The sequence below is a fragment of the Drosophila ficusphila genome, unplaced genomic scaffold (genome assembly GCF_018152265.1).
Source record: "Drosophila ficusphila isolate 14025-0441.05 unplaced genomic scaffold, ASM1815226v1 contig_791, whole genome shotgun sequence".
NCBI lineage: Eukaryota > Metazoa > Arthropoda > Insecta > Diptera > Drosophilidae > Drosophila > Drosophila ficusphila.
The window spans coordinates 8,411,125-8,424,247 of NW_025064737.1; the positions used below are offsets into that span (position 1 = coordinate 8,411,125).

The window sequence follows — 13,123 nt, forward strand, 5'->3', positions numbered from 1 at the left end:
CTGTTGTTAAATAGCCATCTCTAATAAACAGCTGTTGTAAACAAAAGTTTATGTTGATTTGTTTTGGGTTGATGATGCGAAATCATGGAAACAACAGAGATTCACATAACTATAAGTTCCCAAACGTGTCGCGTTTGTCTGGAAACCCACGAGACCACTTTGTGCCTCCACGATGAGATCGAGTACAACGACCTGAATATGGAACTCTGGGAGCTGTTGGAATCCGTGTCCAAAGTAAAGGTAAAAGATACTTAAATCATAATTAGAAATGGTTTATATCCATATGGTTCCCTAAACAGTACACCTGGACGGATCCGAATCTGCCGATGCAGCTGTGCCAAAGTTGCACTCGCCGGTTAATCAGTGCCTACGAATTCATTCTTGATGTAGAGAGTGCACAGAAAACTTTGCAGAATCTGTATCTGCAGCAAGTTGATGCACCCAAACCGGATGAAGGCCATGTGGAGGTGGTGCAGCTGGGTGGTCAGCAGGCCGTAGTCGATATGGAGGAAATTCGGTCCGCCTCTTACGAAGAGCAACAGACGGAAGTAAAGGAGGAGTTTGAAGACCTAGACACTTCCGAAATATTAAAATCTGAAACAGAAGAAGAGCCGCTGTATACAGCACAGCTTCACAAAGAGGATGCGGATCAGCCTGCTAAGCTACAGATATTGCCAGAGGAGCCAGAGAACCAACAATTATCTCAATCGCGACCTTCCCAGCTAGGCAGCCGTTTGTCCCACTCGGAGAACTTTATCTACAAATGTGCCGAGTGTCCACGGGTTTTTGCTAAAACCGAATCCCTCTCCCGACACTTTTCGCATGCTCACAGGCTGACAGCAGTCGTTGCCGCCTCGAAGTTGGCCAACGAGAGTAGTGGTACCGGCCTACTGACCTGTGAGCACTGTCCACGCTCTTTCAAGCGGCAGGACACCCTTCGCCGTCACATGCAGGCGTTTCATCCCGACGCAACGCCCTTGGAAACCGATGACGCACCGGAAAATTCGCCACGAAAACGGATAGCCAAGCGGAAAGACTGTCCCTACTGCGGCCTCAGCTTTCCTATGTCTAGCCTCACGATCCACATTCGCCGGCACACCGGCGAAAATCCGTATAAATGCAGCCAGTGCGAAAAGGCCTTCCCGCGCAGTCAGGATCTCAGTTTGCACATGCGCCAGCACACCGGCGAGCGACCCAGTGAGTGTAAGATTTGCTCCAAGAAGTTCATCTCACAAAACAAGCTGGCTCGGCACATGCATCTACATACCGGCCAAAGGCCTTACTCCTGCGACTTGTGTAGCAAGACCTTCGTGCAATCCAATGATCTGAAGATCCACATGAGGCGGCACACTGGCGAACGTCCATATCAGTGTGGAGTGTGCGGAGACAGCTTCGTTTGCGGCTCGCTCCTGAATATCCATCGGAACCAAAAGGGACATCAGGAGGCGGTAAACTCAGGCAATTTAACCGAAGGAGCCTTTGCTGCGGATCCCTATGAAAACTCCAGGGTCAACAAGCGACGGGCAGAAGATATCGAGCGCATGCGTCTGCAACGTGACCCCAGCGATCTACTACAACAGCAACAAGGAATTCCACCGTCCACTGAGCTGCCTTCAATGGCCTACAGATGCGGAGTCTGCGAGCAGAACTTCAAGAGCGGCGCCCTACTGACCATCCATCGCAATAAAATGAGTCATTATGAAGTAGGCAGGGACTACGGAGATCCCTTTGGTAAAAACAGAAAAAGCTAGGAGCAAAATAACAAAAAAAATAGAAATAAAACTCAAGTGCAAGATTAACCCGAATTAGTTATAATTTTATTTTTGCTTTACTCAGTTTTAACAAAGTTTTTAATGTAGAAATCCTGGCTTATGCAAACATGTGACAATTAAGGAGAAATATTTACTAAGTTAAAAATTCAAATGATTTTTAAGCTAATAAGGTTAGGTTTAGCTTTTTAATCCTTTTTTAAAGTATTTATAAAAATTCCGGTTTTATAGCAATAAAACACTTCACATACATTTAACCAATATCATATAACTAATTTTGCAATAAAACTTTTTACAATTCATAATAAAAAAGTTCCCATTGTTATTGATAAAAATTAAAAATATACACCTGCAAGCTTATTTTCGTACTTATTCGTAGTTAATTTATCTGACTAAAAATGGGCTTTAAACTCTTCACCCAAAAGAAATACAATTTGGAATTTCAATTTTAAAATAAATAATTTATTATTCATACGTAGGTCTAAAACAATTTGTTGCTAACTTAAGACTGGATTATTTCAGGTAATACTATGGTTTTTTGGGAATATTCGATCAAAACATTCTCATCAGTCTCACAAACTTAAACAAATTAGGAATTTAACCGATAATGAACAAGGATTAGTGTCTTTGGACTTAGTCGACCTCCTCAACAGTGGGTCCCGAGTAGCCGCCAAATCCTCCGGCCTGCTGGCCGCAGTTGGCCCCAGGACCACCAGCTGCTCCCGCTCCCGCTCCCTGCTGATGCATCTTAGTCATAATGGGCGAGCAGTGGCGGGTGAGCTCCTCCATCTTGTGGTCGAACTCCTCCTTCTCGGCGGTGGTGTTGCTATCCAACCACCGGATGGTCTCGTTGCACTTCTCGAGGACCGAGTTCTTGTCTGCCTCGCTCAGTTTGCCAGCTTCTGCCTGCTCCACCGCTTGCTTCACGTTGAAGACGTAGCCCTCCAGAGCATTTCGGGATGTTATGCGCTGGCGGTGCTTCTCGTCCTCGTCGGCGTACTTCTCCGCCTCGTTCACCATGCGGTCAATCTCCGCCTGCGAGAGGCGTCCCTTGTCGTTCTTGATCGTGATGTTCTTGGCCTTGCCCGTGCTCATCTCCTTGGCGGACACGTTCAGGATGCCGTTGGCGTCCATGTCGAAGGTGACCTCTATCTGGGGCACACCCCGTGGAGCAGGAGGAATGCCCGACAGGTCGAAGGTGCCCAGCGCATTGTTGTCCTTGGTCATGGCTCGCTCACCCTCGTAAACCTGGATGGAGACTCCGGGCTGGTTGTCCGAATAGGTGGAGAACGTCTTGGTCTGCTTGCACGGAATGCGGCAGTTGCGCTCGATCAGCTTGGTCATCACTCCGCCGGCGGTCTCGATTCCGAGCGAGAGTGGTGCCACGTCCACCAGCAGCACGTCCTGGATCTTGCCGGTCTGGTCTCCGCTGAGGATCGCGGCCTGGACCGCCGCTCCGTAGGCCACCGCCTCGTCCGGGTTGATGGATAGGTTGAGGCTCTTGCCGTGGAAGAACTGCTGCAGAAGGCTCTGCACCTTGGGGATGCGCGTGGATCCACCCACGAGCACGATGTCGTGGATCTGGCCCTTGTCCATCTTGGCGTCGGTGAGTGCCTTCTCCACGGGCTGCAGGGTGTTGCGGAAGAGGTCCGCGCACAGCTCCTCGAACCGGGCGCGGCTCACCTTGGTGTAGAAGTCGTGGCCCTCGAACAGGGCGTCGATCTCGATGGTGGCCTCCGTGCTGGATGACAGAGTGCGCTTGGCCCGCTCGGCCGCCGTCCTGAGGCGTCGCAGTGCTCTGGGATTGGAGCGCAGGTCCTTCTTGAATTTGCGCTTGAACTCGTCAGCCAGGTGGTTGACCAGTCGGTTGTCAAAGTCCTCGCCACCCAGATGGGTGTCTCCTGCCGTGGAGCGCACCTCGAACAGCGATCCCTCGTCTATGGTCAGGATGGAGACATCGAAGGTGCCGCCTCCCAAGTCAAAGATGAGCACGTTGCGCTCCCCCTTCAGGTTCTTGTCCAGTCCGTAGGCCAGGGCAGCGGCTGTGGGCTCGTTGATGATGCGGAGCACGTTCAGACCGGCGATGTGTCCGGCGTCCTTGGTGGCCTGGCGCTGGGAGTCGTTGAAGTATGCGGGAACTGTGATGACGGCGTCCGTGATGCTCTCGCCCAGATACGCCTCCGCGGTCTCCTTCATCTTGGCCAGCACCATCGAGCTGATCTCCTCCGGCGCAAATCGCTTGGCCTCACCCTTGAATTCGACTCCAATCTTGGGCTTTCCGCCATCGCTGACCACCTTGAAGGGCCAGTGCTTCATGTCCTCTGCAATTTTCGGGTCGTCGTACTTGCGTCCGATGAGGCGCTTGGCGTCGAAGACTGTGTTCCTGGGGTTCATGGCCACCTGGTTCTTGGCGGCGTCGCCGATGAGCCGCTCAGAGTCTGTGAATGCCACGTAGGAGGGCGTGGTGCGGTTGCCCTGGTCGTTGGCGATGATCTCCACCTTGCCGTGCTGGTAGACACCCACGCAGGAGTACGTGGTGCCCAGATCGATTCCAATGGCTGGCATTGTGTGTGTTTGTGTGTTTGCTTACTTGGTAGTGGATATGTAGAAATTCCAACTTTTGAACTCTTGCTCTTGTTCTTGCAAATAACTTCTTGATTGCTAGTTACTCAGTTGTTACTTGTGTTTAATTAACTTTTAGTTGAAGGTTTTTCACTTTGTTTAGCTTCTTCAGCTGTGCTTGGTTGGTTTGCTTAGCTTTTGCTTAGCGATGTTTTCACTTTGCTTGTTTGAAATGAATTGACGCTAAGAGCGCCGACCGGCTCTATTTATACCCAGGCGCTCTCTTCTCGAACATTCGAGACGCACTCTCCCGAACCGCCGAGAACTGAGTGAGAGAGCAAGCTGCTGCAGCAATGGGAGTGAGCGAGAGAGGGAGACTGCTAAATTAAGAGAGGGTAAAAAAGTGTACTTTTGTTGCGTTCGAAAATTCTCGACTTTTCTCCGGGCCAAACAAATCGACCTACCGCAACAAATGGTTTTGTTTTGAAGTTCTGGAAAATTCGAAAGAATGTTTATTTGTTTATATAAAAAGCCGAGTGAATAACTTATTTTTAAGATAGAAACTATTCTGCGCTCGACAAATGAAGATGTGTATGCCAATTTTACAACATTTTTAAGGTACAAATTGACGGGTATTTTATTTAATCAGTTTAATTTAGATACATATTTATTTTTGTGCTGTTAGTAAAGTCGGTAAAGTTGTTAGTAAAGGTTTATTATTTTTCTTAAACTTTTAAATTATTTTATTTATTATTGACTTGCATACTTATGTACATAAGTATGTAGCAGAGCATGATGTGCAGCTTTTCTGTTAAATATCAATGTGCTAAAATGTTTTAAAGAGATAGCAAATATACATATGTATGTATACATTTTTATCAGGATATGTACATATGTATGTATTAAGGCCTTAAAAATGATATCCCGAAATGTTATGGGAAAAATATCCGAATCTCCCCGTTTTCGAATTTTATTACAGGGCTGTTGACCTCCTTTTGTGAGCGGTTAAAACTTTAAGATACACGAGTTCTCAAAACTGCATTTTTTAACATAACTCTAGAATGGCCTTATTCCTTTACCTATTCAAGAAAGTTTAACAATTGCATATATGTATGTATGTACATACATAAAAGTCTGAACTTTGATCTATGTATGTTTATTTAAACCCTTACTAACAGTTTTATCGACTTTACTAACAACAGATTAATTAAAATACCCGTCAATTTGTACCTTAAAAATGTTGTAAAATTGGCATACACATCTTCATTTGTCGAGCGCAGAATAGTTTCTATCTTAAAAATAAGTTATTCACTCGGCTTTTTATATAAACAAATAAACATTCTTTCGAATTTTCCAGAACTTCAAAACAAAACCATTTGTTGCGGTAGGTCGATTTGTTTGGCCCGGAGAAAAGTCGAGAATTTTCGAACGCAACAAAAGTACACTTTTTTACCCTCTCTTAATTTAGCAGTCTCCCTCTCTCGCTCACTCCCATTGCTGCAGCAGCTTGCTCTCTCACTCAGTTCTCGGCGGTTCGGGAGAGTGCGTCTCGAATGTTCGAGAAGAGAGCGCCTGGGTATAAATAGAGCCGGTCGGCGCTCTTAGCGTCAATTCATTTCAAACAAGCAAAGTGAAAACATCGCTAAGCAAAAGCTAAGCAAACCAACCAAGCACAGCTGAAGAAGCTAAACAAAGTGAAAAACCTTCAACTAAAAGTTAATTAAACACAAGTAACAACTGAGTAACTAGCAATCAAGAAGTTATTTGCAAGAACAAGAGCAAGAGTTCAAAAGTTGGAATTTCTACATATCCACTACCAAGTAAGCAAACACACAAACACACACAATGCCAGCCATTGGAATCGATCTGGGCACCACGTACTCCTGCGTGGGTGTCTACCAGCACGGCAAGGTGGAGATCATCGCCAACGACCAGGGCAACCGCACCACGCCCTCCTACGTGGCATTCACAGACTCTGAGCGGCTCATCGGCGACGCCGCCAAGAACCAGGTGGCCATGAACCCCAGGAACACAGTCTTCGACGCCAAGCGCCTCATCGGACGCAAGTACGACGACCCGAAAATTGCAGAGGACATGAAGCACTGGCCCTTCAAGGTGGTCAGCGATGGCGGAAAGCCCAAGATTGGAGTCGAATTCAAGGGTGAGGCCAAGCGATTTGCGCCGGAGGAGATCAGCTCGATGGTGCTGGCCAAGATGAAGGAGACCGCGGAGGCGTATCTGGGCGAGAGCATCACGGACGCCGTCATCACAGTTCCCGCATACTTCAACGACTCCCAGCGCCAGGCCACCAAGGACGCCGGACACATCGCCGGTCTGAACGTGCTCCGCATCATCAACGAGCCCACAGCCGCTGCCCTGGCCTACGGACTGGACAAGAACCTGAAGGGGGAGCGCAACGTGCTCATCTTTGACTTGGGAGGCGGCACCTTCGATGTCTCCATCCTGACCATAGACGAGGGATCGCTGTTCGAGGTGCGCTCCACGGCAGGAGACACCCATCTGGGTGGCGAGGACTTTGACAACCGACTGGTCAACCACCTGGCTGACGAGTTCAAGCGCAAATTCAAGAAGGACCTGCGCTCCAATCCCAGAGCACTGCGACGCCTCAGGACGGCGGCCGAGCGGGCCAAGCGCACTCTGTCATCCAGCACGGAGGCCACCATCGAGATCGACGCCCTGTTCGAGGGCCACGACTTCTACACCAAGGTGAGCCGCGCCCGGTTCGAGGAGCTGTGCGCGGACCTCTTCCGCAACACCCTGCAGCCCGTGGAGAAGGCACTCACCGACGCCAAGATGGACAAGGGCCAGATCCACGACATCGTGCTCGTGGGTGGATCCACGCGCATCCCCAAGGTGCAGAGCCTTCTGCAGCAGTTCTTCCACGGCAAGAGCCTCAACCTATCCATCAACCCGGACGAGGCGGTGGCCTACGGAGCGGCGGTCCAGGCCGCGATCCTCAGCGGAGACCAGACCGGCAAGATCCAGGACGTGCTGCTGGTGGACGTGGCACCACTCTCGCTCGGAATCGAGACCGCCGGCGGAGTGATGACCAAGCTGATCGAGCGCAACTGCCGCATTCCGTGCAAGCAGACCAAGACGTTCTCCACCTATTCGGACAACCAGCCCGGAGTCTCCATCCAGGTTTACGAGGGTGAGCGAGCCATGACCAAGGACAACAATGCGCTGGGCACCTTCGACCTGTCGGGCATTCCTCCTGCTCCACGGGGTGTGCCCCAGATAGAGGTCACCTTCGACATGGACGCCAACGGCATCCTGAACGTGTCCGCCAAGGAGATGAGCACGGGCAAGGCCAAGAACATCACGATCAAGAACGACAAGGGACGCCTCTCGCAGGCGGAGATTGACCGCATGGTGAACGAGGCGGAGAAGTACGCCGACGAGGACGAGAAGCACCGCCAGCGCATAACATCCCGAAATGCTCTGGAGGGCTACGTCTTCAACGTGAAGCAAGCGGTGGAGCAGGCAGAAGCTGGCAAACTGAGCGAGGCAGACAAGAACTCGGTCCTCGAGAAGTGCAACGAGACCATCCGGTGGTTGGATAGCAACACCACCGCCGAGAAGGAGGAGTTCGACCACAAGATGGAGGAGCTCACCCGCCACTGCTCGCCCATTATGACTAAGATGCATCAGCAGGGAGCGGGAGCGGGAGCAGCTGGTGGTCCTGGGGCCAACTGCGGCCAGCAGGCCGGAGGATTTGGCGGCTACTCGGGACCCACTGTTGAGGAGGTCGACTAAGTCCAAAGACACTAATCCTTGTTCATTATCGGTTAAATTCCTAATTTGTTTAAGTTTGTGAGACTGATGAGAATGTTTCGATCGAATATTCCCAAAAAACCATAGTATTACCTGAAATAATCCAGTCTTAAGTTAGCAACAAATTGTTTTAGACCTACTTATGAATAATAAATTATTTGTTTTAAAATTAACATATTGTGTTTAATTTACAATGAGTCTCATAAGTTATTGTGAGAACTTGACAATCAATTCCGCAGTATCCCAATAAACTTAGGGATTTTCAACCCTCCGATCAAAAAATAATATTCGTTGGAAATCCGAATTTATTATGCTGGATTAAAACTGTTTACTAAAAGCATCTTAAACAGAAGAAAAAATATAATTACACAGTGTAACAATTAGCTGTAGTCGTAATCTTAGTGGCGCTTGCGCGGATGCGACGCGGAAGAAGAGGAGGAGTATGCATTGGAGCTGGAGTGGTGGGTGCTGCGCGACTTGGAGCGGGATCTTGTGTGGTGTCGCTTTCGCCCGCTGCTGCTGCTGCCGCCGCCGCCGTGATCGTGGCTGCGACTGCTGCTCTTTCGCGAGGAGCGGTGGTAGCTACTGCGACCGCCTGTATCCTCGCCGGAGTGCGAGTCCCGAGATCGCCGCCGATGACGCTGCCGATGACTTCCACCACTGCTGCCACCACTGTAATGACTGCGATCCTGGCGACGTCCACGATCCCGATCCCGTTCCCTTTCTCTGTCCCGATCGCGGCGCTCGTACTTGCTCCGACTGCTGCCGTGGCTGCGACCATGTCCATGGCGACTGACTCGCTTGCCGCGACTGCTGGACGTCTTGGATCCGCTGGAGCTGCTGCTGCTGTCGTCGCTGTCGCTGCTCGAACTGCTCCCACTGCTGCTGCTGGAGGAGGACGAGGTGGACGAGTGGCGGCGCTTGCTCTTCGACTTGCGCGACGACTTGTTCGCCTTGTGCAGCGCCTTGTCAGCCGCACTCAGCATGGTGGCCACCGATTCGGGCATCTGCAGCAGGTTGGTGGCCGGATTGGGAACGGGCTTAAGCTTCTGAGACCCTGTGCTAGTGGTCAGGCTGCCCAGTGGCGCCACAGCTGCTGCTGCCACCACTTGTTGCACGTAGCTATGCGACTGCTGCTTGCCGTCCTTATTGTCGCTGAAGCGAGTAGTGCGCTCCTTGCGACTGGGTCGTTTACCTTCAAAGAGGTTGTTGTCAGTGGAGATTTGGGAATACATAGTATACGCTACACATACCGTTGAATTGCTGCGGCTTTTCGTGGGATGGTTGACTGACCGATTCACCAGGTAGTTCGTGAGTGACCGGCGATCGTCGGTGGTCAACAGCTGTCGCACCAGAGCGCTCCAGCTCCCGCCTGCGATGTCGCTGCAGGGTTTGCTCATCAAGCTGCTCTTGCTTGGCCACTCGATCTTCAATGTCGTCAATGACTCTCTCGAAGGATCGTTTGCTGCGCCGTATGCGAGCCTACAAATTAGAGGATTTTGTTACTATATTATAGCGTTTTTGTTATTGATGCAAACTAACCTTCAACTCCTCCGCGCTTAGTAGCACGCTTTTGTCGGCATCCTTTCCTGCATCCGCTTGGCGCTCGCCCTCATCGTCCTCATCCTCTTCGCTTTCGCTGGAAGAATCGCCATAGGCAGCTAAACCTATAATTCAAATCAGTCAAGTGCTAATTGTTGCTACCAGGCTTCATTGTAGATGGGGCGCAGTTTTTTATTTTTATACATTTTGGACTGATTTTCGATGTATTTTTATTTTGAGAAATTTTTTATACGGAAAGGGGCTTGGAAAAGGGGAAGAATATGCGAAAAGCGAGCTAGAAAGACCAAACTGCGCCAAAAAAGGTCGACATAGGTTTAACCATGGCTCAAAGTAGTAAGAAGCAGAGGAAGTTATAACTTGGCCAGAGGAATATCCAATATCTCGTCATTAGGATTCAGGGTACAGAAAGAGGGGATATTAAGCAAAACTCAGACTACCTCTAAACAAAAAGGTGCAAAAGAAACTTACGGGCTAAATTGGAATTTGGTTACTTACCCAAGTTGCCGGTAATGGAGGACAAGGCGCTTTTGCGAATCACTTGGGCTGATGACGCTTTTGATTTACACATACATACATATATATATAGGTATATATTATATATTACGATTAAAAAATTCAGCAAGTGATTTCATTGGTTTGTGTGGTGTTTGTTATTAATTCATTATTGGGATTCAAAGATTAGCAGAGACATATGATTAAAAGAGGTGGATACGCGTTCGACGGAAAGTTCGACTGCAATCGATTGGCCGAAAGATCCGGTCATCCAAGCTTGGATCGGATACCAATAGTCCGCGATTTATCCGCGCCATCTTACGATCTATATAACTACTTACACACACACACGCGCGCGACCGCTGGAAGAGATCGGTTTTGGGGTGAACTTAGGTGTAATGCATAATGTACCTTTCGCACGGTGTGCTTTCAGAGTCTCGCCTGCAATGGCTGCAATCTCTTCGTTTGTGGTTTCCAGCAGGATTTCGGTTAGTGTCCGACGGACCACAAGCATCTACAGACGGGTGGTATTTGGTATTCATTCACAGATTGTTTTCAACTATACAAATGGTTTTGGATGTGCCGCCGGTGGCCAGGGAATGAAACTCTAGTGGAGAGTGAACGAACTGCAGAGCAGCAGCCAATTGTCGCCAGGATTCCGCAGTTCCTTCGCCTCTGAGCTACACTCGATTTCATCGCCTGGCTGAGCAAACATCCGGGTCAAATGGTGATGCCTACCAGATCCGCCAATCTTTCTTCGTAGTTTTTACCATTGACATCGTTTTCGGTAGCCGCTTTCACATGCTCCGCCGCCTCCCGATTTCCGCTTTCGATGGGACCTCCCTGCTGCTCCTCTTCTCGTTCATCACTGCTGCTGACATCGCCGCCATCCTTACTTATTAATTCATTACCTATCTGCTGGTCCTTCAGCTCTCCATGCGCCTCCCCAGGCAAGTCGACGGAATCTTCGCTGTCGCTAGCCTGAATTTCAAGGGAATGTTTAATCGACAGCCTGCGCTTCTATCGGCAGTCTGCACTAGTGTCCGTCTGGTTTTCAGTTTGTGTTTTGCGTTTGGCGAAACAATCTGTTTCAGTTTAGTTCAGTCCAGTTGGGGTTAGTGTGCAAACCAATTGGGGTGAGCTTTGTGCCTCACTTTTGGCACTTTTCGGTCCGTTTTAAGAGTCAATAAGCCCTTCAAGCCCTGAGCTTACTTACCACGTTCGCGATGTTCAATAGATTAACAGGTGTTGTTAGTGTTTTGCTTGATACTTGCTTAACTTGGTTGACCTCGTCATCTGTCGCCGCATTGGAGGGCTGCTGGCGCTCTAGCTGCCGCAGCTTTTCGCGCTCCATTTTCTCGAGGCCCTCCCTAAAAAATAATAACATTTTCATATTAAATATATTAATCATTGACCTATGAATTAAAAATGAATGAACCATACACAAATTTGGAATTTAATTTTTATTAAAACTAATCAGTTCAAACAATCAATATATCACAAATGCTTTTGTAAATTTTGCAAACCAATTAAATTTAAAATTATAAATTCCAATAGAAATATAAAAAAAAAAAAAAATAAAATTTATCAAATCAAATGTTGTAACTTTTGTAACTCTTTTAAACATGAATTTAACATAAAAGCATCAGAAATAAAGAGTTTAGTTTGTGATTTAAAAACTTCAATTTTGTTTATGTGGAGATAATTTTTAAATGGCAGAAAGTAACAGTCAACACATGGGGGCACCCACCTTATCCAAGCTGGCAACATTTTGCGTTTATTGGCATCAATTTCACTGCTTGCACTGCCACTTCCGCTTTCCTGCTGCGCCTGCTGCTGCTGTTGATGCTGTGTATGTGGTGGTAAGTGATGTGGATGTGGCTGCGGTGCTTGTGGATGGTGTGGATGCGCTGGCTGTTGATGCTGCTGCGCCTGCATCTGCAACTGCAGCTGTTGCTGCGGCTCATTGGGATTGCTGACGTTTAGCTTGAGCAGCGAAGGTATATGCGCCGTTGGATTGCCCGCCGATTTGCCTTGCTGCCAGTTGTTCCATGGCTGCTTGCCCAGCGTAACAGCTGCAAAAGATTGATATCATGGGGGTGATTTCCTGACCTGTTTAGATGGCTATCTTTAAGGCATTTCCACTCACCCGCTCCGCCGATGCTGTCAACGACCGGGGCCGGCGCCTCGCTGGCCGCCATCCATTGGGATTGTGTAACAACTGGAGCCGGCGGTGGAGGCGATTCAGCTCCATGACCTCGCTCATTCTCGTCGTCCATATCCATATCCGCCTCCCCGTGCTCCTGCAGCTGAGGATGACCCGCTCTGATCACACTGGGCAGCGGCATCGCTAGCGCCTGGTTGTGGAACTCTCGCACATTTCCTATAATAGGCGGCGGGGGGGCCACAGGCATTGCGACCGGAGCAGCGTCTCGCATGTGAATCCATTGCTGGGCAAGCTGTGCCCAATCGATACCAGGTCCACCTGGCATGGTGAGTGGGATTCCTGTGGCCACCATCGGCGTGACCAAGCCCTGACCTCCCCGGGTGGCAAAGAAAAGTGTGTGGGCGGCGGCGGGGGTTGCGCCAAGAACTGATTGTGTCCGTGACCATGTCCGTGTCCATGAACGTGGGCGTGCTTGTTGTAGCCCAAATCGGCGTTGCCATTACCACCAGGAAACATCTCTGCTCACAGGATAGTTAACCTATTTTTAATTTTTACTATGTTTTCCGTATTTCTTCAGTTTTTCCATGAACGAAACGAATTTTCCTCGACTTCTACGCCATTTTCTCGCTCGACCCGTTTTGTCATTCGCAACGAAACGTCGACGACGTGTGGCTCTCAAGTGCCAGGTATTTTTTAGGGTGTATCCAACGAATACTGTTATTTTCAAAAAACAACAAGTAGCAAAATAGTATTCATTCACAATTAATTAGTGAAT

At 49.0% G+C, this 13,123-nt stretch overlaps 4 protein-coding genes across 4 annotated transcripts; 2 read left to right on the plus strand and 2 right to left on the minus strand.

Annotated features, from left to right (window-relative positions):
• The first annotated feature begins 40 nt into the window (after positions 1 to 40).
• LOC108087984 (zinc finger protein 2 homolog) lies at positions 41 to 2,030 on the plus strand. Its single transcript, XM_017185585.2, has 2 exons — positions 41 to 240; positions 300 to 2,030. The coding sequence occupies exons 1-2, from the start codon at positions 85 to 87 to the stop codon at positions 1,749 to 1,751; spliced, it is 1,608 nt and encodes a 535-aa protein (XP_017041074.1). The 5' UTR covers positions 41 to 84; the 3' UTR covers positions 1,752 to 2,030.
• A 179-nt stretch (positions 2,031 to 2,209) lies between these two features.
• On the minus strand, positions 2,210 to 4,581 carry LOC108087983 (major heat shock 70 kDa protein Ba). Its single transcript, XM_043209276.1, has one exon. It carries the CDS (start codon positions 4,332 to 4,334, stop codon positions 2,403 to 2,405), a length of 1,932 nt encoding a protein of 643 aa, XP_043065211.1. The 5' UTR covers positions 4,335 to 4,581; the 3' UTR covers positions 2,210 to 2,402.
• A 1,346-nt stretch (positions 4,582 to 5,927) lies between these two features.
• Positions 5,928 to 8,299, plus strand: LOC108102250 (major heat shock 70 kDa protein Ba). The gene has a single exon (XM_017206998.2). It carries the CDS (start codon positions 6,177 to 6,179, stop codon positions 8,106 to 8,108), a length of 1,932 nt encoding a protein of 643 aa, XP_017062487.1. The 5' UTR covers positions 5,928 to 6,176; the 3' UTR covers positions 8,109 to 8,299.
• A 114-nt stretch (positions 8,300 to 8,413) lies between these two features.
• On the minus strand, positions 8,414 to 13,006 carry LOC108102248 (arginine/serine-rich protein PNISR). Its single transcript, XM_017206997.2, is given in 10 exon segments — positions 8,414 to 9,321; positions 9,380 to 9,608; positions 9,669 to 9,793; positions 10,185 to 10,241; positions 10,593 to 10,695; positions 10,920 to 11,162; positions 11,398 to 11,551; positions 11,932 to 12,256; positions 12,331 to 12,726; positions 12,729 to 13,006. Coding segments are annotated over 10 exon segments (2,565 nt in total). The 5' UTR covers positions 12,865 to 13,006; the 3' UTR covers positions 8,414 to 8,524.
• Positions 13,007 to 13,123: the final 117 nt, after the last annotated feature.

Bases quoted from the DNA above. Each gene is read 5' to 3' on its own strand.
- LOC108087983 (XM_043209276.1), bottom strand. From the start codon at position 4,334: ATGCCAGCCATTGGAATCGATCTGGGCACCACGTACTCCTGCGTGGGT.
- LOC108102250 (XM_017206998.2), top strand. From the start codon at position 6,177: ATGCCAGCCATTGGAATCGATCTGGGCACCACGTACTCCTGCGTGGGT.
- LOC108087984 (XM_017185585.2), top strand. From the start codon at position 85: ATGGAAACAACAGAGATTCACATAACTATAAGTTCCCAAACGTGTCGC. The intron at 241-299 runs GTAAAAGATACT...TTCCCTAAACAG, and splicing joins AATCCGTGTCCAAAGTAAAG to TACACCTGGACGGATCCGAA.